The sequence below is a fragment of the Ictalurus furcatus genome, chromosome 2, assembly GCF_023375685.1.
Source record: "Ictalurus furcatus strain D&B chromosome 2, Billie_1.0, whole genome shotgun sequence".
NCBI lineage: Eukaryota > Metazoa > Chordata > Actinopteri > Siluriformes > Ictaluridae > Ictalurus > Ictalurus furcatus.
The window spans coordinates 32,065,224-32,087,952 of record NC_071256.1 but is presented as its reverse complement, the minus strand read 5'-3'; the positions used below and the strand labels follow the sequence as shown (position 1 = coordinate 32,087,952).

The following is a 22,729-nucleotide window of genomic DNA, read 5'->3' as shown; positions in this document are numbered from 1 at the left end:
CTTAGATTTTTGATATTTAACAAAATATACTATTAAATCATATATAAATATTGCCATGTATTTTATTACTGCATGTGTATTACATACACAAAATATACCATTATTTAAAGCTCAATAGCATTTGAAGGGAATGATGTACAGTCAAACAACCAACTGTAAAGTGTTCATCTAGGTGTCAGGTATGACGCACACCTTTTAGATTTTTGATATTTAACTAAATAAGCTAAAAAAAACTTTAGAGACGGTCCCTTAATTTCCACATATCCGCGAATATCGAACGTCCAACGTCAAACCAACCTTATGCCAGTTGTTTTTTTCATAAATCCAGTCAGATACAAAGCTTATTAGGGCATTTCCCAAATTATTAAGTTATGTTAATTATTGATTATTATTAATTATTAAGTTAAGTAATTATTAAGTTATTCACCGGTTCTGCATTGTTCTTAAAAAAACTGCATGGAGTATAAATAGAGTATCTTATATTTTCCGGAATATAAATTATAGATACGAATGTACAACAACAATAACTATAACAACAAAACAATACTTCTGATAAATTGGGTTTAATCACTGCGCATGTTTGGCAAGCGTTAACGTTTTAAAGTAAAACAATTGAAAGTAACACGATTTATATCGGACCAATCACGTTTAAACTATGCGACGTCAGACGTACTGAACACGTGACCAAGCGGTGCCCAATCACGGGATTTGTTTTTGAGCGGGAGTGGGCGTGGCTTGTGGCACGAGGGAAAAAAACAGGAAGACGTGATGAGCTGTCACTGGGGAAGCTAAGCTAGTTGTGCACTTCTGTTTAAGGCGGATCGTGTTCGCTTCGATTAACCTGCTAAACGCTACACAAGGTAATATATCGCTGTGTAAAGCAGTGTTTTGCAGTCGTTGCTGTTGATTCCAGCATCTTAACATCATGTGCGGACAAGTTTTTAGTTTCTCGTGATAGCTCGATTAAGGTTAGCTAGCCGTGTTGCTTGCTAGTTTGCTGCTCGTTGGGTTTGAAGGTGAATTACATGAGCTCGGTGTCACTTGTTTTATACAGAATGTCATCGCCTTGTATCCCAGCTTTGTTACAGGGAATCGAAGATGCTGAAAGATCACAAGGTCAAACTGTTAGGAAGATTCAGTAGTTAGCTATGTTATGGCAGATCTCGTGTTTGTGTTGATGCGGTGATCATTTGAATGCAGGAAGATTTGGGAAACCTTCTGATCCTTTCTACTTGTTTGTACAAACACCTAAATTATACCATACGACTTCATATGAAACCATATCATGTTCTTTATCCTTGTGGTCCAAATGTGTCAGATTTTCACCTTTCAGACTGTCATTTAAAGAGCACTTGAGCTCCATATCATGATAGACGAACATCATGGAGCACAGCATGCATCATTAACTCTGATTCTCAATCAGTTAATATGTCTTAACTGTATAATAACTCAGCTTAATGGAGTGAGATTTACAAGATATAATGTATAAATAGTGAAAATGGTACTGTTTCTGTTGATCATGTGTGTCCTGTGTCAAATGGTCCAGATTTAGACTTGCCTGGACAGACAGGAAGGCACCACCCTAATTGGCACAATATAACCTATAACATGTGCTGCCAAATGCTTTGGCTACAACATTTTACAAATACAGATGATTTCTGATTAGGAGAGAACTTCTGATTTCTAAAGGTCATTATAATCATATACGTGCCTTATGATGGTTTTCAGGGTGTTTATATAATAAAGCTACGCCCGCTCTGCTGAAAAAGGTGTTCGGGTTAGTTTATCTTAACTCTCGTGTCTTTCTGGTACAATCTCAGACCTGAGTCTGGTTTAACATTTTTTAAGACATGATTTGTGTGGATTTTTCGTTGCATGTCATCAATCGAGACTTGTAATAAGAAAGTATCTCTTCTTAAACTTTATGATGACGTAGTTAACAACAAAGTCCAGACTTGTGGAGTGAGGAGGTGCTCAGGAGGATTCCGTGTCGTCTTTGTCGTTGCAGGGCGTAAAAATTAATGTCGAGGTCCGACTTCATAGCGGCTCGTTTGCCAGTTTCAAACAGCGAACCTGTATCTATAGTGTAGATGAAAATGTCCGTCGTGGTTATATTTCGGAGTTTCTAAGTTGGAGTTGCTGTTACTACGAGACGAACAGTTGAGCTGAGCTGAGCTGAGCGGAGTTGAGGCAGTAGCAACGAGGAGAGGAGAGGACGAGTCCAGACACACGACCTCCTTTCTCGCGTTGAAAATATGATTAAATTGCTCGAAAATTGGTCTAAAAAATCTTCGGACTCATGGTAAAGAGAAAGAAGATCTCGTCCGCGGCTGAAGAGCTGGAAAATGGGTAACGGTTCTCGAAAAACAATCACTTTAAGTAGAGGTCGAATGCGCGAAAGATTTTTTCGTTGTCGCTTGTCGTTTGTGCAGGGCGCTAAAGTGTAAACCTTCTGAATGTCGGATTAAACAAAGCGCAACTCGACTTAAATGCGTCTAGTCCGAAAAGCGAACCGAATTAAGATAAAATAGTGTCGTTTGGTCCAAACGGGAAGTGTGTGAAATGTAATTTTTCGACGCGAATTGTCGGGACTGTGAGAGGGGGATTTGAAACAAACAGCGGCGGCCATGTTGAGTTGAGCAGAACGTCGCGTCTTCTAAGTTAATTCCTCTATTTTGGTTAAACGCAAAACGTCCACAAAGCGTCTCGACTTTTTTTGTTTGTTTGTTGTTTTGTGTATTTTATTAGGATGACAGTAGGCCAGCAGGCCAGTTCGGGAGTCGAGGGCTCGAACAAACAGATCAGAAATCTCGAAGGCTGTGAGGAAGAGGAGAGCGCGGCGCGGACACCAAGCGAGCAGCCGAGCACAAAGAGGGACGATGAGGAAGCGCCGAGTCCGTGTGCCGCGCTCGCGTCCGGTTCATCACCGAACCCGTCCGGAGTGCAGCCGAACCTCGCGGGCCTGGGTTCCCCACCGGCCGCTCACGACCAGCACCACTTCCTCCGCTCCAGCGTGAGACCTCCGAGCAAACGGATCCGCAAAGACGGGCCCGCGGTGAACGGACACAGCGGCACGAAAACTAAAGGTAGGGACAATCAAATCGCCTAAAAGATGGCAAAAAAAAACCCCAAACAAAATCAGCATCATCTAATAATCTTTACTGTTTCCTGACCCACGTGGATTATACATGAAAACGGGAAACATTAATGGGACACCAGTGTATTGTGACAACAGCATCCTCTTTGCATCATGGCTCCTGAGAAAGTCCAGGGATGTTTAAAGGACTCTGGAGAAGTATGAAAATTCAAGTGTTTTTTTTTTGTTTTTGTTTTTTGTGCGAAAAAACAACTAATATTAGTTTGATTAAACACTACGCTTCCTTTAATGATTCCCCTGTTCTCTGCAATACACTCTCAGGAAAAAAAAATCAAACAGTAGGCCTACTAAAAGTAATTGGTTTTTGTCACGGGGGTTCTACCTTCAGTGGTGCATCTTTCTGTCCCTTTAACATGTATCTTTCAATTGGAAATGCGGATTACAGTGTAGTATTTTTAATAAAAATGATTTAAGGTACACAAAAGCGACCATAATTAGGTTTTCGAGTAAAGCTGTGCTACTTGTACACTCCTAGGTCAAAGATAAAGTCTGTAAAGTAAAATCTGGGAAAAACCTGGTAACACTTTTCCTTGAGAGAAAAGGTCTTTCCGAGGTCACGTGGTCATCGGTGTGACGTCCGAGTTGCCGTCTGGACTCGTTTGCAAAAATAAATAAATAAAGACTGTATAATATGTGTGGTAAAATGCTTGGGTTTATTTCTGTTGCAATGCTGTTGTGATTTCATTTGGTGTTTTAAAAAAAAAAAAAAAAGTATTTCTTTATTTGAAGCATTTTGATTGGGAAGCAAAATGGACACATGATCCTGGGTTGAGTGCATGGTACATTGTTGTGTAGTGTGTGTTTGTGTGTGTTGGGGGCAGCATTGTTGGCTTCTTTTCTCCAGGCATGTTGTTTTTGGAGCAGCGTAGTGAGCAGCAGGTCTGGAACACCTCCGAATGACTCCCCACTCACACTTCCTGACAAGCGTGGACACACTGCCAACGTACCCTTCAATTTGTACACTGCGTGATACAATGTCATTATTTAATGACATTATTATTATTTCAAATGCACTTTGCCTTTCATTCCGGGGGTTTTCTTTTTGAAATGTGAACTGGTGCATGTTCATGTATTTAGGACACCCAGCTGGGAGCAGTATATACAGTTATTTGTAAGTATAGACGAATAGCACTAGGTGTATAGCTTGTGTGCAGTGGTACTGGTTAGTGGTATGTTGACCTGGAGCTGAATATCATTACTAAAAATCTTATTACACGGAGTTCTTTATTTTTCAGCGTCATCTAATGAGGTCATGTTTGGGAACCTGTATTATGTGTATTTGGGTGCGTACTTTAACTGTTCCGCCTGAGGCATGTGTCATAAACAGCGTTTTCCAGTTATAATATTCCCGTGGTCTTCATTGGAACTAAGGTAATAAACAAGTTCCAGCTATAGACGGTGGAAATATTTCATTATTTTTAGCCCGCCCCTAGATATTTTGGGATCCAGACTATTCTGTGGCCTCTACTTCTTGTGTGGTGTGAAAAACAGATCAAGTCCTAATCTCCTCTCTCACTTTTTTCTTTCCTTGCTCTGGCCCAGGGAGTGATGCGGTTCCTGCTGTGTCTGCATCAGGCCACGCAGGCTCGGGAGGAGCTGCTGCAGCCGGAGGGAGCTCTCGGTCTGCCCCCAGGAGCCAGGGCCCAGTGGAAAAGGATGAAGGAGGGAATCAAAAGCGTGCACGCAGACAGTGGGAGTCCTGGAGCACCGAGGACAAGAACTCGTTCTTTGAAGGACTTTATGAGGTAATCTGTTATTGTCCTGGATGTTGCTTAAGTTCTGAAAATCCATCATTTTAATCCACAGGAATTAATTTGTGATGTGCTCCAGTTATTTTGTTAGTCCTCAGTCTATTAATAGACCATTAAAGATAGTTAAGTAAAGAGTAAAACACAACGGGGCGTACTGTTATAGGATAAGTAATCAATGATGGTGTGCTGTTATGCGTCCGAGTGTTTATTAATTCAGTGGACATATTAAATGGACATATTAATTAAATGGACATTTTTGTCCGTTTATAGTTAGTCAATGTTCTGAGCGTCCATAAGACAAGTTAGTTCTTGTTTGCATTATAGCAGCTATAAACAGTCGCTTTCTCACCAGTCTCTCTTTGACTGTCCTAGAAATTAAAAAGATTAAAAAAAAAAAAAGCAGCTTACTATGTTACAGAGAAACCAGAAATTATAAACTCCTCTATTACGATTATAAAAGCGATAACATTAGAACGAGCACGTTTATATAAGAGAGTTATATTTCGTAATAGGGTGTCAAAATATTCTTTTCAGAGATGCTGCAGGTATCACCAGTATTTTTAAAATTCTGGCTGTAGAGCTGCAACAAATAATCGATAAAATCTATAATAATCGATTGTACCGGGTTGTATCGGATCGTAGTTGATCCGTGATCCATACAGACCTCACGCCATGGTTCGACGTGCATGTGACTCGCGGATTAATTGCAAAGTTTAACCATCACAGTTTTACTGCCGATGTTACTTTTTAAAGTAATAATTTCTTAAAGCTCGATGCAGAGTTGCAGTGAAAAGATACAGACAAAGCAGTCGTGAACGGGACATGTTAAGCAGTTGATAATAACAGTCGTCATGGCTAGTGGAGGAGCAGAAGAAAAGCTTGAAAAGCTTCCCGCATCATTCAGTTCGCGTGTATGGGAGCATTTTGGCTTCCCCGTAAAATATAATGACGACGGAAGAAGGATCGTGGACAAAATTGTTACGGTATGTATGCATTGTGGCATGAGAGAGCCATATGAAAGTGGCAATACATTGAGCACAGTTATATTTGGTCTCTCCCTCCCCCCCCCTTTTTATTCATAAATTTTTTTGCTGATCCAAAAAATGATCCGATCCGTTGCACCTCTAATAATCGATTATGAAAATCGTTGTCAACAAATCTTATTATTGATTAGTTGGTCTGTGTGTAGTACAGGGCACGTTTACTCATTGCGTTATTTCTGTCCCGAAAACATGCATTGGAGAGTACAGACCAAAGTTGTCTCCCAAATGACGTACTATACACTTACACTATGCGCTGTGTACTCTATCGTCTAGTTTATGACTTTTAGAAGGGTAAAATCGTCTCAAATGGAACACTAGCGGGTTTTTTTTTTTTTTTTTTTTTTTTTTTTTTTACTAACCGGAAGTATAAGCTGTTTCCCAGTTGGTGGCACATGACGTCAAATGCACGTAATGCAACGCTGCTAGCTTTAACAGAATGCCCAGAGTCAATAAAAATAAATGTCTTCAGGTTACTGTTTGTCAGCGTTACTTTTTATGCCCAACACGACCACAGTCACCATCAGACGGAGGCGTAATTGTCAAGTGACAGCGGAAAAAAGTGTGAGACCCAATGTCTTATAAGGCAGGGGAACATTTTATATTAAACGCTGTGAAGAAGATTGTAACCTGCAAACTTTACAAAGTGGAGCTTGTGTAGCATGGACACGCGACAGTGATGCACGAGCACAAACTGCTGTTTATATCCCAAATGCTCCACTGTGTGCACAAGTGCGATCAAGTGGTAGCACAAGTACGATCAAAGTAAACGTAAGTAAAATAACATGCCCAAAGGCAGCAAGTAAGAGAAACCGTAAGGTGGAAGTGATATAAAATGCAAAATACTTTTATATAAATGAAACTTTTTTTGACATATCTGGACAAGCAAACAGTTGATCATCTTTGAAACAGTGCCTATTAATAAAGTTGATCTACTTGAACAAAGCCACAAGGAAAAGAGCTTTTTCAGTCACTTATACAACAGAAATATCAATAGATGTGAGATTCTTCTGTTGAAAAAGTAAGTACACCCTTGGTCTCAGAAGCTAGTATTGCCCCCTTTAGCAGAAATAACTTCTTTGTAGGCATTTTGTATAATTGTCCATTAGGCTTGCTGGAATATTTGCAAGATATTTGAAGGTTTTCTTGCATGTGCTGCCTGTTTCAAATCCCCCCACAACATTTCAATGGGATTTAAATCCGGGATTTGACTAGGCCATTCCATGACCCTCCATTTCTTCTTTTTGAGCCAATCCTTGGTGGATTTGCTAGTGTGCTTAGGATCATTATCCTGTTGAAGTTCCACTTTCGGTTCAACTTTTGGACACATGGCCTCACATTATGTTTAAGCACTCTTTGATATGATGCAGAATTCATAGTTGAATCAATGAGTGCAAGCTGTCCAGTCCCTGAGGCAGCAAAGCAACCCCAAACCATAACATTTCCACCACCGTGCTTCACAGTCGGTATGAGGTGCTTCTCCTGAAAAGCTGTCTTTTGTCTGCACCAAACATGTCTGTTACTGTGATGAAACAACTCTTATCTCTGCTTTGTCTGTCCAGAGCATATTATTCCAAAAGTCCTGGTCTTTGCCTATATGCCCATTAGCAAACTGTAGTCTTGCAAAGCTTTTTCCTGGCAAACCTTCCATGCAGGTCAAATTGTGTAATCTCTTTCTGATTGTAGAAGCATGCACATTGACACCAACATTTGCAAGACTTACTAGCAGATCCTGTGATGAAATTTTGGGGTTCTTGGAGACTTGCTTCTGCATCAGACGGTCTGCTCTTGGGCTGAGTTTGCTGGGACGGCCAGTCCTGGATAAATTGGCAGTCATTTGTATTCTGCGCCACTTGTAGATGACTTTCCTTAAAGCGGAATGGTGTATTTGAAATAATTTGGAGATCTTTTTATATCCCTTGCCAGACTCGTAGACATCCACAACCTCTTCCCTGAAGGCCTTACAGAACTCTTTAGATCTTGGCATGATGACACCACACACCTGTATCCTCTGTTTATATGTTTCTGTAAAGCTGCTTTGAGACAATGTCCATTGTAAAAAGGGATATACAAATAAAATTGAGTTGAATTGAACACCTCAATAACAAAGGGAACACCAGACACTAGATATGACACTAGATATAAATAAGACAGGTTCCACCTGCACTCCCTAAGCATTGTCTAATCACTGGCACACAATCCTGAACTCCTGAATCTAATCTTATGGATTTGAAGGTGTGATAAGTGTAGGGGTATACTTACTTTTTCCATGTGTCTGATCAGTTTTTTGTTAATTTAAATTGTGGAAATTACTACAAAATGTCAATGTTATGCCATTTGATAGTGTATCACCTTTTATTAATACGCATTGTTTCAAAGAGCATCAAATGTTCACTTGTCCAAATATGTCAAAAAAGCCAACAATTTCCATGGGGTGTACTTATTTTTTCACATGAATATATACAATATGAGTGTATATATAACTGGACAAACAGTTGTTACTGTAAAGCTTTAGTCTGTAGTTTATGTTTGTAACACTGAGTTTGTGGATTTTACTTTAAATTGACGAAAAAATGTTATCGAAGGTTTTGTACTTTTTCCATCGAAAAAAATTATCGTCTGATTTATCGATTATGAAAATAATCATTAGTGTGTTACACAGAATAACAAGTTCCTGAATGTTAAAACATATTTTTATACTCTTTTATTTCCCATCCTTTTACATTTATTCTTACTTTTCTGTGTTAAATGATTTGTTCTTGCGAACACTGACCTCATAGCTCTTTGTAGGATTTTAAATGTGTTTTGCTTGCCCTTTTTTTAGCAAACCTAAATGTGGCATGTAGAGTGTATTAAAATGTCCTGAATCGTGATTTGATATATTTATCACTTGTAATTACAGTAATTGGCACTTGCAGTGTATTGATCACATGACACTTTTTTTTTTTTTCCTAACCCTTTTCCCTGCTATTTCTCTTTCTTTCCATCTCGCTTTCTGTCTCAGCATGGGAAGGACTTTGAGGCCATACAGAACAACATTGCTCTGAAATATAAGAAAAAAGGCAAACCTGCTAGTATGGTGAAGAACAAGGAGCAGGTTCGCCACTTCTATTACAGAACCTGGCACAAGATCTCCAAACACATTGACTTTAATAACGGTAAGGCTAAAGACTCGTACACGCACAGTTTTTTTTTTTTTTTTTTTTTTTTTATAGCGTGCAGCGGAACTGTTTTTGTTCGTTGTGTGCATGTTAAATAAGGAGAGGTCATTACTTTTAGATGATCTGTTGCAACAGAAAATGAATTGCAGGATACAGTGCAGTTTTGATTTAGCGTTAGTACGTCCTGTTTGATTGAACTGTATTGTGTAAATGTGAAGCTCTTGTGTACTGTGATGAATCACAAACAAGATCAGGCTCATGCTGTTTTCCCCTCGGTCTCTTCCTCAGCGTATTCCCGCGTGCTGAAGAAATCCTCACAGGAGCTCTATGGACTCATATGTTATGCCGAGCTCAGGAAGAAAGTTGGAGGCTGTGAGTACTACCTGCAACATTTTTTTTTTTTTTCCTTAATTGGGGTGGATGGAGCCCTTTCAGTAGTCCAGCGTCCGGAACAAGCAGATCTCATGTTTGGTCTATTAGTTTTGCATTTGTAGTTGCCTTGTGTTAGCAGAGTTTGCCTGTTCTCCCTGTGCTTCGGGGGGCTTTCTCAGTGTACCCCGGTTTCCTCCCCCAGTCCAAAGACATGTGTTGTAGGCTGATTTTGGTATTTCCAATTTGTCTGTAGTGTGTGAATGTGTGTGCGATTGTGCCCTGAGATGGGTTGGCACCCTGTACAGGGTGTCCCCTGGCTTGTGCCCCAAGTTCCCTGGGATAGGCTCCAGACTCCCCTGCGACCCTGTGAAGGATAAGCAGTATGGCAATTGGGTGGATGGATAAAGAGGATACCCAAACTCAAATGTCTTTTTTATATTTGAATGATACGACGCCACAGCTCATAGCTGAAAGTTTGGCCAAAGACTTGCTCACTTTTTGTTGAGGTCACAAAAATCCTTACTTCTTAGAAGAGGATAATAATCATATAGCTGTAGCTATGTGGCTCACCAAATGTGGTTGTATTATGTTAGGAAAAGTTTTTTGTAATTTAGCAAATGACTGATGATGTAAAGAAAAGAAGAAAGAAAGCCAAACAAATTGTACTGCACACTGCTGAAGCTAATCTTAGTTTTGTGCGTTTGTTAGCTACTGCACAAAAACGGCGATCGTTAACATTAATCTTGGTTTAATGTATTTGCAAATGATCAATTTTACATTCATCAGTAGGGTCACAAACTAGGCTTGCTGTGATAGCCGGTGTTACCGGTGTTGGGGCCGCAATAAAAATCCTTTAGTTCAGTTACAGAACAGATGCTACAATTAGAAACTGAATGCGTCTGCCCAGTTCAGTATGAGCCGAATGAATCCGAGTCGCAGCACAGACCAGCAGGAGTCAGATTTCATTTAGCACGCGTGAGGTGAGCTGACTGACAGCACGATGGTGGAAGATTTGGTTTCAAAAGTTTTATGTTTAATATAAGTGATTTTGTCATTGTACTGTTTTGTAGTTTTTGTGTTTTTTTTACATTTTTTTATTAAGAATAATAATGAACCCACCAGTCAAGCATTTGCCGCCCCCGAATTGCCGCTAATCCGAAAGCAAAAATGAAATGCGCATGGCCGCACGAGCATTCATAAGCGAGGTGGAAACACCCCCGGCCCTGCCCCGGTGATACTGGTATTACCGGTATTGTCACACATCGATTAAACGGTGGGGAAAATTTCCTCACCATCACATCCCTATAACAAACTTATTAGATACCTAACATTTAGCGTGCTGGCTGCTTTAAGGTGCTTCTAAGATTGTTTTTCAGTATTGTCATATTTGGTTTATTATTTAATTAAACCCATCACATATAATCAATTAAACAGTACATGAAAAGACTCGTCTATAAACAGACAAGGGTTTCTCTAGTTATGCTGTCTGTGTTCAGCTGACGTCTGTCATGCAAACGAATACAAACTGGAGTTTTTATTCATTTGTTTTGTTTTATATTTTGGGAAATTGGTAGACAATAAGATCTCTGACCAGTCACTGTTGTATCCTAATCTTCGACGCAAAACTGTCCATGGGAAACATGATGGGCCAGCTAAAGTACAGTGCCTGGTTGGCCAAAAGAATAAGGCTAGGATTGGGATTTTTTTTTATTATTGCTTTATTGCTTATGCTTTATTGATGGCATGTGAATGGGACATGTATAACTGCTTCCTCTCAACTTCTTGTTCTTTTCAGTGATGGATGACAAGAACGTGGCCAAACTGAATGAGCTCATCATGCAAGGGTAAGTGTATTTATTTGTGTCCAAGTACGAGATGAATAAAATACAATTGATTGTGTAGTTTAGTTGTGTTTGAATTGATTAACTACAGGGTGTGTGTGTGTGTGTGTGTGTGTGTGTTTTTAGGGCCACCACGGTTCGTTCTAAAGGCAGGAACCTGAGGATCAAAGCCCCCATGTGTCGTGCGCTGAAGAAACTGTGCGACCCAGATGGTGTGTATGTGTAAGAGAGAAATGAGAGCAGTGTGTGTAACTGTGTATTCAGCTGGGAAACTTGTGAGAGACTGTTCTGGAATGGAGGTCTTGAAAAAGCTTGGGAGGAAGGTAGTAAAGATTATTGTAGAACTTGTGTAAGTAGGGTGAGTTCTGGGTTTCTATGGTTACAGGTTATGGGATTGATTGGAAACAAGGAGGAGATATGAGATTGAGAATATGATTTACTAACCTGTTCTCTGTATTTTTATTATTTTTTTTCACTCTGGCTTATCTTCTACTTCTCAGGAGTGAGTGATGAGGAAGACCAGAAGCCAGTTCGGTTGCCACTGAAGGTTGCCGTGGAGCTGCAGCCACGTAGTAACCACTCATGGGCTCGGGTTCAGAGTCTGGCCCATAATCCTCGCCTCAGGTCAGTCTCACCTGCCTCACACAGTTACATAAACCACTCCTGAATTATGCTCTTAGTCTGTCTTTTATTAGGGGTGTACACGGCTATTCAAATACGTTTGAGGTGCCAGTATTAGAGTACTGTAATCACTCTTTAGGACTTGTGTACTTAAAAAAACAAAATGGAATTAGAGGTGGACATCAGGTCTAAAAAGTCTTTTGTGCAGGTGCTTTTTTTCTCATGTGGGCAGTCCACTTTGAAGCTCACAGGATAAGTAAGGACTAAAACACGGTGGAGTGTACTGTTATAGGAAATTAATCAACAACAGGGTATTACCTCTGACTGTTACAAAGCGCTGAGACTGGAGACTCCTTCTAAAAAAGTGAAACATAAATGTGTCCTTACAGAAAATTTACCAAATCAGCGGTTACATGCTGGGATTTTTTTATTTGCTAGTTAACCAAGGAGCTTCACAAGTTTATCAATTCTTCATCCATAGGCTTGTAATAAGATCAAGTCCAGTTGCTTTTATTTAATTATTATTATTTTTTAAAATTGTACTTCAACCAGTTAATGTACATGAAGTTTTCAAGCCTACGGAAGACTCGTTCAGCACGCATTGGCCGTACGTTTGCTTCCGCAAATTGAACAGAATCACATCGCTGCTTGGTTAATCCATTCCTGTACATGATGTCTTGCTCTGTTCCTGTTGAATGGTTGATGAGTCTGGAACGGTTGTTTTTAGGATGGTCGTGGAGTTGCACAGGAAAGTGTCCAGCCTTATCGAGTTCCTGAAGCAAAAATGGGCTCTTCAGGACCAGCGAATTGTATCCTTTCTACATGTGTTTCACATGTGATTATGTATTTTCAGAGATGTTGTCATTTTGGTATTTTTACATGGTCTGTATTATAAATTCTTTCTTCTAATATTTTGAGATAGTGGATTTTTTGATTTCCGTGAGCTATAAGCCATAATCGTCAAGATTAAAACAAAAAGGCTTCATTGCACTGTGTGCAATGAATCTAGAATATATGGACGTTCCACTTGTTGAATGAAATTACGGGAAAAAATAAATTTTGCCACGATGTTCTAATTTTTTAATTTTTTTTTTTTAGATGTACCTGTATATTAAAAATATAAGCTTGGGGAAATGATCAAGATCTTATCAACCAGAAGAGTAATATTACCTAATTTTATTTATTTTGAGATGTGAATTTCGTTTCATGAACGAGCCCTGGAGGTCTCAAGACTGCAAAGCTAGAATTCTGATTCAACTGATACTTTTTGGCATTGTTGTCATATAAGCCTTCACTTATATTCTACTTGATTATTTAGTGTTTAGTGTGTTCAGTTTAACAGCATTTTAATAAAACTTGTGGAAAAATGATGTTTGCACAGGGAATGGTCAGTATGGGATTATTCAGAGTTGGATTGTTGACCATGATCTTATGGACGATGCAGGTGTGAGTCATTTGAAGATGATCTGTGCGCAGCAGCTCACATGTCGTGTGTTTACGTCATGAAAAATGTCCTTGCAGATAATTTCCTAAAAAAAGAAAGGCGCCAGTTTTCGCTGTTTGTCTGGTTTATTGTATTCAGCACAACGTGTAACATCTAGATCACATTTTCTACCCTTAACCCTAACGTGTCTAGCTTAAGAGTCTAGCAGAGCGGGAGGCTCTAGAAGGCGTAGCCCTGCCTGGTGAGTCGGAAGATCTGTTCCTGTATCCAGGAGAAAGCAGCACAGTTACCGTGTTACCTGGAGTAGCTCGTGTCGTTCATTCCAAGGCCTCCTGCACTGTGCATTGGCAGGAGACTGGGCGTGGTCGACCAGGTGTAAGAGACCTCCCAACGGCCCAGATCCTAGGGATTCAGCCTGTTCGAGGGATGGGAAAACCAGGCAAGGGTGCCTCTGGAGGTGGAGACGTAAAAAGAGCCGACGGACCCGAGAGTTCAGAAAGCAGCAACTGCGCTCCCGGGACAGAGAGCACTTTAAACACGGCCCATAACACTACCGCTCTTTCTGCCACGCCAACTTCAAGTCTGCTGCCTTTCTCAGGACAGGAAGGGACTGGGACTGCTGATTCCTTGGGCATGCCTCAGTCCCAGACGTGTTCTAGTAAAGATGCTGTCAGTCCAGGAGAGGACATCCTGACAGACCACAGCACGGAGACTACTCCAGTAGGTGGGGTTACAGCAGATGGAGCTCCTCCTCCTCCTCCTCCTCCCCCTCCTCCTCCTCCTCCTCCTCCTCCTCCTCCTCCTGAGCCCCCGGGCCGTGTGGAGGATGCAGCCACGACTGGTCGCTCGCCACAGCAGATCCGTGAGGAGGGCTGGAGTTCACAGGGCTCAGAGAACGTCACTCTAGCTGAACTCTACCTCATGATGGGCAAGCCTGGAAAGCTGCAGCTAGAGTACGAGTGGCAGCCCAAGCCCCGGCCTTCAGCCCTGCCCACCACTCAGAGTGTGCTTCGGTGCCTCCTAAGACTTGTCTCCTTAGAGGTCAACCCCAAACCGGTGAGTAACCCTGGACATAAGAATACAAACGATGGTTACGGTTTGAATTTGAAAACACGCATGACATCTTGTGAATATCACAAATCCTAGACATCAATTTTTCTCCTCTTTGCTTTTCTGTACTTGCTGTCACTATCTCAGGCTTCAGACACGTGCTCAGTAGGGACATCTCCCATCAAGCCAGGTCTGGAGGAACAGTCTCTGACACCTACAGGCAAAACTCTGACTGTGGGAACTCGCAGCCCCAACTGTGGGCGGCAGCAACACACAGCACGTGCCAAAACACTGCTTAATACAGCTGGCACAGGTACAAACCATAAACACGAACGTGAAGGTTTTCAGTCATCAGGAGCATTTTGAATGTTTAGTCAACATGATTCATCGTACTTGGTATTTAAATGTCAGAAAATATCCCTCCATTCAGTAAATTGGCAAACCTGTCGCAGTATTTTGGAATCTAGACAAGGGTGCAGTTAGATTCATGCACGCGCTAATTTCGGTTGTTGTGTCTCCACAGGCGGCCGGAATCTACCACGTTCCCTGTTGGTTTCTGGCAGCGACGGTGATGGGGGTGTGTTTGCTGTCCCAACGACGCTTCCTCCTAACAGCTCCCGCCACGTACGGATGTTTTCTCCCAATAAGGAGGCAGAGTTGGCTTTCCGCCAGCAGCTGGACTCGATCAGTGTGAGTGGTCAGCTGCTTTAGAACACAAGCAAAAAACTGATCTGTCAGTAATCTAGCTAAACTAAAGATCTTAACTCTACCTGAATTCCAGATCACACTCTTTGAGGTGAATAGTGAGAAGATGGTGCACAATCGTGCTCCAAATGCCTTAAATTATATGGCAGGGTTTAACGCTGTTATATAAACAGCATGATGCCCATGTTACCCTGAGGGACTGCAGCTATAACATGGTCTAGCAAGAGGGGTCTTAAAAATGCTGAGGGTGTTGACTGCACCTGCACCAGAGATTTTTCCCCTATACTCTTTGAAATGTATAGTATGGCCTTCAGGCATCAGAACTGCACAATAGCCCATTATAATTGAGAAAAATAGCTTGTGTAGTTATCCATAGAAAAAGTTGCCTTACTCTCATCCAATATAGCGGAGTCTGAAATGCAAAAATAAATTCTCTCTCGCACACAACCTGTTATCGATTGTCTTCCACGACAAAGATAAATCTGCTAAAAATCCTTCACTCCCTTCCCCCCACAAAATTATAGAACAAATGAATGCGTTACTTATTTAGCAAGAAACAAATGACTCCTTTCTCCTTTTGCAGATTTTAACCAGACTCTTTCACTATTTCAATCCTAATTACTTTATTTTATATATATATATATATATATATATATAATATAATAAAACTCTCACACCCTTTTTCTCTTCCGTGATTGGCTGCAGCTCCTGCCAGTCACTGTGTAGTCACGCTTCTTTCATGCCTGAAGTTGTGGAACAATAACAGACCCAACACCTCTGACATACACTACCGGTCAAAAGTTTAGAAACACTCATTCTTGATTTTTTTTTTTTTTTTTTCGTCTCCCCCAACCCCCCCCCCCCCCCCCCCCCCCAATAATATTTTAGCATCTTCAAAGTAGACACCCTATGCTAGACACTTATTGGATGATTTTCGGAATATTTCGCGTCAGGTCATCCATTTAACTTTTTTTTTTTTTTTTTTTTTTAAATTTGAAAAATAAAGTGTTAGCTTTCTAATGAAAGAAATGAATGTTGGCATAATTATATTTTTGTCTACAACACCAATTTCAAACATTTAATCATACACCTTCAGATGAAAAGGTTTTTAAGACCATGAGAAACATTTCAGTCGAGTGTCTCCAAACCTTTAAACCGGTAGTGTAAATTACTATTACAGGATTGTCTGGGTGATTCACAGCAGCTTGGGAACATCCGATTAGTGCGTGTGTGTGCGCGCGCGCAGTTCCTCCCTCCCTCCTATACAAATAAAAATGCTATACACTGTAGTGTCGTCCCCCACTTTGATTTTCAATAACAATGGTACCAGGTTCTCAAGACAGCATGTACAACATTCACTAGCTTAGACTCCCTATACACAATCTAGGTAGGGACAGGGCATAATACACTGTAGTTTTAAGCAATTAATTTATTTTCACATTACTAACAGTACTATGTTTCTCTTTCAGTCAGATATGTTCCTCCACAAGGCAGGGAAAAAAGGAAGGGGTCGTCCACTGAGGAAGCCACTTGTTGTGCAGGTAAGGCAACCTGAGCCTACAACCCGAACATAATCATAATTGGGGTGACTTTTATTATAATTCTATCTTATTCTTAAATAAGTCACTTGCTGCTAAAAATACAAGTGTTTCTTCTGTTTCTTCCCTGTAGAGAACATTGTTACCTCGAACAACAGGAGATGCCTCCCAACATGTGTGCTCTTTTTCAATTCTCTCCAGCTCTTCAGCTACTGGTAATCTACCTGATCATATCAGCTGCCTGAACAAATACAAACATTTAATGTTAACAGACTTTGTTTTAACATTTTTAATGAAGAAAAATATCATTGATGTCCTCTTTTTCCTTTTCTTTTGTCCATTTTTCTCCTCCAGGCACTGGTTCTTTTTGGCCCATCCAAAACCGGCTCCCATCATCCCAATCCCTTGCACTCAAAGCCACTTCCACTACAATAAATACGGCTTCTTCTAATCAGCTGTCCAGTAAGCTTACCGCCAAACATGATTTTGAAGTTGTCTCTTGATTTTTCTTTTCTTTTTTTTTTTGGAATAATGAATAAATAATAAATAAAAACTGCTGCCACTTTTTTGTTTTCAATAGAGAATAACTTGTTCCTTGTGTTTCAGGTGCAATTGACCTGGCAGCAAAGTCTGCAGGCATTATCCCAGGAAGCCCGTGCCGAGAGGTGGAGGCCCCAGCTCTAGAGTCGAGCCTTTTGCCACATGAGGCTGCCACGCCACCAGCACCTACTGACCCCGAACCTGAGCCCGAGCCTGAGCCCAATCCTGAGCTGCTGCAGCAAGAGACAGAGGTGGACATCTTATACTCACTCACACCACATTGCTGTTTAATTCTCAGTTCTGCTACATTTTTTCATAACATCAGCTCTGACAGTAGTGTCGCTGCACATCACAGGTTATACATTAATGCATTTGTTCTAATACAATATCTATAGTAATCTATAGTAACTTGTACAGGGACATGGTACACGCGCACACAAAAAAATGTACAGGTGTTCCTAATAAAGTGGACGATATATGTATGTATATGCACACACACACCCCGTCCACTTTATTAGGTACACCGGTACATTCATGCAGTTATCTAATCAGCCAATCATGCAGATACAGGTCAAGAGCTTCAGTTAATGTTCACATCAAACATCAAAATGTGGTGGGAAAAAAATGTTTAACCTTTAACCGTGGCATGGTTGTTGGTGACAGATGGGTTGCTTTGAGTATTTCAGCAACTGCTGATCTCCTGGGATTTTCACACACAATAGTCCCTAGAGTTTACTTGATAGGAGAGATCGGAGGAAAAGACCAGAGCTGCCAGGAAGGATATAGTAACTCAAATAATTACCGTTTACAACTGTGGTGAGCAGAACAGCATTTCAGCATGCACAAACCAGTGAACCTAGAGGTGGATGGACTACAGCAGTAGAATAATACATTGGGTTCCACTCCTGTCAGCCAAGAACAGGAATCTGCAGCTAACATGGGCATAGGCTCATCCAAACTGGACAGTTGATTAGAAAACAAATCACCTGGTCTTTTTTTAATTCATTGTTTAATTATAACTTTAAGATGATAAGTAAGTACTTTCATATTATAAAAAAAAAATTGTATAGGCACATTGCTGCAGTATAAGAGGAATAAGACACTTTCTGGTACATAGCTATTAGAAAATGACGCAGAAATGAGAAACTTGATGATGTTTATTTTCTCAACAAGTCAGCCTTGTTTTTTCCCCCCTCCCTCTCACTGCTTTATTAGGGTTCTTTGCAGAACGGCGTCCCTCCACCATCTCCAGGGGGTGGAGACTCCCTACTGGCACCTCCTAGTGTTGCTTCCCTGTTGGACATCTCACTCCCTGGCCCTCCAGATGAATCCCTTCCTCCTGGAGAACCTCACACTCACATCAGCGACTCCATTATTGAGCTTGCCATCAGTTCTGCACACTATGGTGGGTTCGGGTGAACATGCTGCTGGTTCTGTATGAGGACATGTTTCGTTTCCACGTTACGTGATAATGGGCAGTACACGGGTATTCCAGTTAATCAGATAAACCCAGAACAATCTCTACACACATACATTTTCCAAGCCTAGTCTTGCTAATAAAGTTACAAAGGATATGAGTTCAGAACAGTGGTAAGAAAAGAAAGGCGAGTTGGACTACATTTGACATGTAGCAGAACCAGAATACATGTACAAGCGAGGAAGGAGTTTGTTTACAGCAATTGCAAGTTGAATCCGTGTGTGGATGTATTAGTTCTGACCTTACCACTCCGTGGAGTAATTTACATCAGATAATTCCATGTCTGGCACAAATGGAAGATGAATGACTATGATTTGCTTTCTCTCTCTCTTGCTCACCATCATTCCTTCTTCCTTAGGTGAAGGATCAGCTCTTTCTCCTCCCAAGCTCAACGGGAGTGACAGGTCTAAGCTTCTCCCCTCCCTCCCAGACAGTCCCGGCCATAGCTGGATGCCATCTCCTATGCACGATCCCCAGTGGTACCCCAATGACTCTAGCGACTCGAGTCTGGGCTGCTTGCTCTGTGAGTGTCATGTAAACAGCAAATTAATTTAGGTTGTGTATAATTTAATGCAAGGGCATTTTTGACCACTGAAAGAGAGGCTATTAAAAATATCCCCAGAAATATGAAATACCACTGCAACAGTGTATCTACAGCTCAGGACAGAAGGTCAGGCTTCAGTCATTTATAAAGTTTTTTTTTTTTTATGTTGTTCTCTTCAATTGTTTTGTACAGATAAAAGTTTCACTTATGATGCTTCATATCTGTATTTTTCAGTAGTCTAACATTTTTGTGTGTTATGAGGCAAATTTTCTCATTTTATTTGTGGCAAATCCAAACCTCCCTGTTTTAATAATTCTATATATAGCAAATCTTGTAGATGTAAATGTAGAGCTTGCATCTCTGCAAGTTTAAAAAGAAAAAAGCCATCCTGGAATTGTAGAACTATGCAGAGAGACTCCACTGCAGTTTTCATAACCAGAGAAGTTATGTGATGCAAAGTGAACCTCTACAATTACATGGACTCATGAACTAATCTGACTTCTGCCTCTGTTTCCTCTACATAGCAAGCCTGGTGTCGCCAGATAAAACCCGGAGGACTGTCCTCCCCCCTGCAGGGCCCTCGAGTGGTACAGCCTTACTTGGCCCCAGCCTGCTTGACAGTAACTCCCATGATTCTTTTCAGTCACGTGGCCTACCTGACGTCGTTGAGGTGAGAGGCCACCTCACTGGCCATACAGCCTCGCCTAAAGTCTTCTACTGATATGTTAATGGTGTCGCTTATATTTCGCTAGCATGGATGGTAACACATAAGATTTAATAAATGTTAATAATAAATGCTTGAGATGGAATTAATTAATGGAATTAATAAATGTTTGAGAGGTAGTAAGGGTTTGCAACTTTCACCCCCCCCCCCCATTTCAATTACAACCTGGAATTGAAATGCACATAATTGCAGAAGCTCTGTCAGATTGAATGGAGACCATTGGTGAATTTTCAAGTCTTGCCACAGATTCTTAATCGGCTTGAGCTCTGGGCTTTGACTGGGCCATTATAACACATTCACGTTCTTGGTTTTGAATCAGTCCAGTGTAGCTTTGGCATTGTCAGGTTAAAAGGTGAACGTCCATCCCAGTTTAAGTCTTTCACAGGATTTCGCTGGAACAGCTTTACCCTGCATTTAGTTCCATCTGTCTTGCCCTCAACCATGTTGCCTGCTGATGAAACACATCTGTAAAATGATGCTACCACCACCGTGCTTCACTGTAGGGATGATCTTCTCAGTGTGATGAGCAGGTTTCCTCCAAACGTAGCATTTCGAGCCAAGTCAGTTTTGGTCACATCAGATAGAGAGACCCTTTTCCCAGATGTTGCCCGAGTCTCCTACATGCCTTTTCAGAGTCCAATGGGATTTCGTACGACTTGCCACTCTTCAATAAAGCTAAGCTTTGTGGAGTGTCTGGGCTATGGCTGCCATTTGTGATCTATCTCTCCAGCTCCTTTAGAGTTACCTTTGGCCACTTGGTTGCTTCTCTGACTATAGCCCTCTTTTCTAATGGTCTTCTGCAGGCAGTTTTAATTTCTTTGAAAAATCTGATGGTTGCAAAAGAAATCATTAGGATGGAGGCTCTTTTTTTATTATTATTATTTATTTGATTTTTTTTTTTGGTGAATAGTTGTGAAAACTACATTGATTTTCTTTTCAACCCACTTCAGTATGATGGGGTATTTTGTGTAGAATCATGACACTGTAACATGACAAAACGTGGAAAATTTGAAGAGGGGTGAAAACTACTGCACTGTAGTTTGTGCATTGTTTTCAGGTATGAGGTAGCAACATTTTAAATGGGTCTGTAACTGGTTGTTTTACACTTTAAGCTGTTGAATGAGTAGAGAAAATTCATCACCTTTTTTAAATATGACTCCATTTTATTTGCACTTTATCTGCTTTTCTAATAATAAAAGAATGAAAAACCTCAGAACTGATGCATGTCATGATCACAGATCTGTGACTGACTGTTTTTGCACATTTTATGCCCTTCATTAGATGAATAATACATGTCCAATTTAGTGTACAAATGCCCTAATAGTAAAGGTTGAAAATGTTTCTGTTAAATTGTATTATTTTATAAATTATTATTATTATTATTATTATTATATATCCTACATAGACATTATGATAAATAACTGCCTAAAGGTTGATGCATTCCTGGCATGACTCTTTCATGTTAATACTTTAGACTGTTAAAGTTGCTTTGGGTCAATAATAAATTCCCTCTGGCATGATTTCAGGATAGTTCTGAAACAAACATTTTAATAATAAATGGAACGTATTACTTAAGTTACCCCAGCTATACTTAGAAATATAAGAACTATGTATGAAAAAAGGCTGCGATTTAAAGACTAAATTGCATGTAGATGTTGTAATAGTCATTCTAGTTCCTCCTCATATTTCCTGTTTATCCAGGTGGATAATCAGTTGGCCTGCATGATGAGCGAGAACAGCGTCGACTACATCGCCCGCTTCAACGACCTCGCCCAAGAGCTGTCTGTCTCTGAGACGAGCCTCCCTCCTCCATGAGTCTGAGGTGAAATGTTGGAAGGAGGAGGAGCTTCTTACACCACCACAGCACTCCGGGAGAACTCCAGTTTGTCAGTCAGAAAGAGAGAATGCGTTTATGCGATTGACCTTGTTGGAAGTGCAATAAAGACTGCCGTGATCCTTGATCATCAGGATTGTGTGTGTGTGTGTGTGTGTGTGTGTGTGTGTGTGTGTGTGTGTGTGTGTGTGTGTGTGTGCCTGCCCATTATTTTGTGGCGTGCATTTCACGAGCCACACTTGGGCCACTTTTTAAGCAAATTTGTTTACAAAGCAACCTCATGTATAGAAATTTGCCATATCAGAACAAACATTGCCTCCTATCGTTCTGTTCGCTTCCTTTTTGTCCGTCCTACTCTGTTCCGTGTATGTGAGTGTGAGCCAAGGCTGTTGCTCAGCTGTTTTTGTCTTAATGACATAATTTCTTCATTGATACTATAGATCTGTCTTTGATCATTCTCCTGAAAAAGCCATAAGAGTGTGTACGTAATACACAACGTCCATGTACAGTCCGTTTTCAAAATTTGTGGCTTCATAAAATCTGATGGCCTTAGTTTTTTTTTTCGTCATGGGGATGACCAGAGCTAATTGGGAAATGCTCCGACACTAACAATAAGCTACGTTAAAAAAAATAAACATGGCTGTATTTAAGTAGAAAATGTATATTAATCTATGAATCTACTTCAAGACTCCCTAAATTGAATAATAAAGTAATTGATTTCCCTGCGGTTTGATGTTTGACATTCAACACTACGTTTTGTTGTACGCGGTTTTATGGAAGCCAGTGATTCGATGGTTGTGAGCCTTCTGTCTGATGGAATGAATGTTTTTGATGTAAATAGACCATAACAAGAATTGATACAAGCATTGACTGTGCTTTTATAACATTCTGTAAATTATTTGGATTATTTATTCATTTTCATTGTTGCAA

At 40.6% G+C, this 22,729-nt stretch overlaps 1 protein-coding gene across 3 annotated transcripts; it reads left to right on the top strand.

Annotated features, from left to right (window-relative positions):
* Positions 1-325: 325 nt before the first annotated feature.
* Positions 326-22,526, top strand: cramp1 (cramped chromatin regulator homolog 1). 3 transcript variants are annotated; one of them, XM_053614811.1, is made up of 20 exons: positions 326-860; positions 2,749-3,086; positions 4,700-4,902; positions 8,953-9,106; positions 9,398-9,481; positions 11,277-11,325; positions 11,449-11,534; positions 11,823-11,946; positions 12,671-12,752; positions 13,580-14,443; positions 14,585-14,750; positions 14,961-15,127; positions 16,612-16,683; positions 16,814-16,895; positions 17,035-17,142; positions 17,287-17,471; positions 18,436-18,625; positions 19,056-19,220; positions 19,766-19,911; positions 21,667-22,526. In XM_053614811.1, exons 2-20 carry the CDS (start codon positions 2,750-2,752, stop codon positions 21,778-21,780), a joined length of 3,378 nt encoding a protein of 1,125 aa, XP_053470786.1. In that variant the 5' UTR covers positions 326-860; position 2,749; the 3' UTR covers positions 21,781-22,526. The 3 variants fall into 3 exon arrangements, with proteins under 3 accessions (XP_053470786.1, XP_053470776.1, XP_053470795.1); XM_053614801.1 differs by lacking the exon at positions 326-860 and adding an exon at positions 893-2,349; XM_053614820.1 differs by lacking the exon at positions 326-860 and adding an exon at positions 893-2,634.
* Positions 22,527-22,729: the final 203 nt, after the last annotated feature.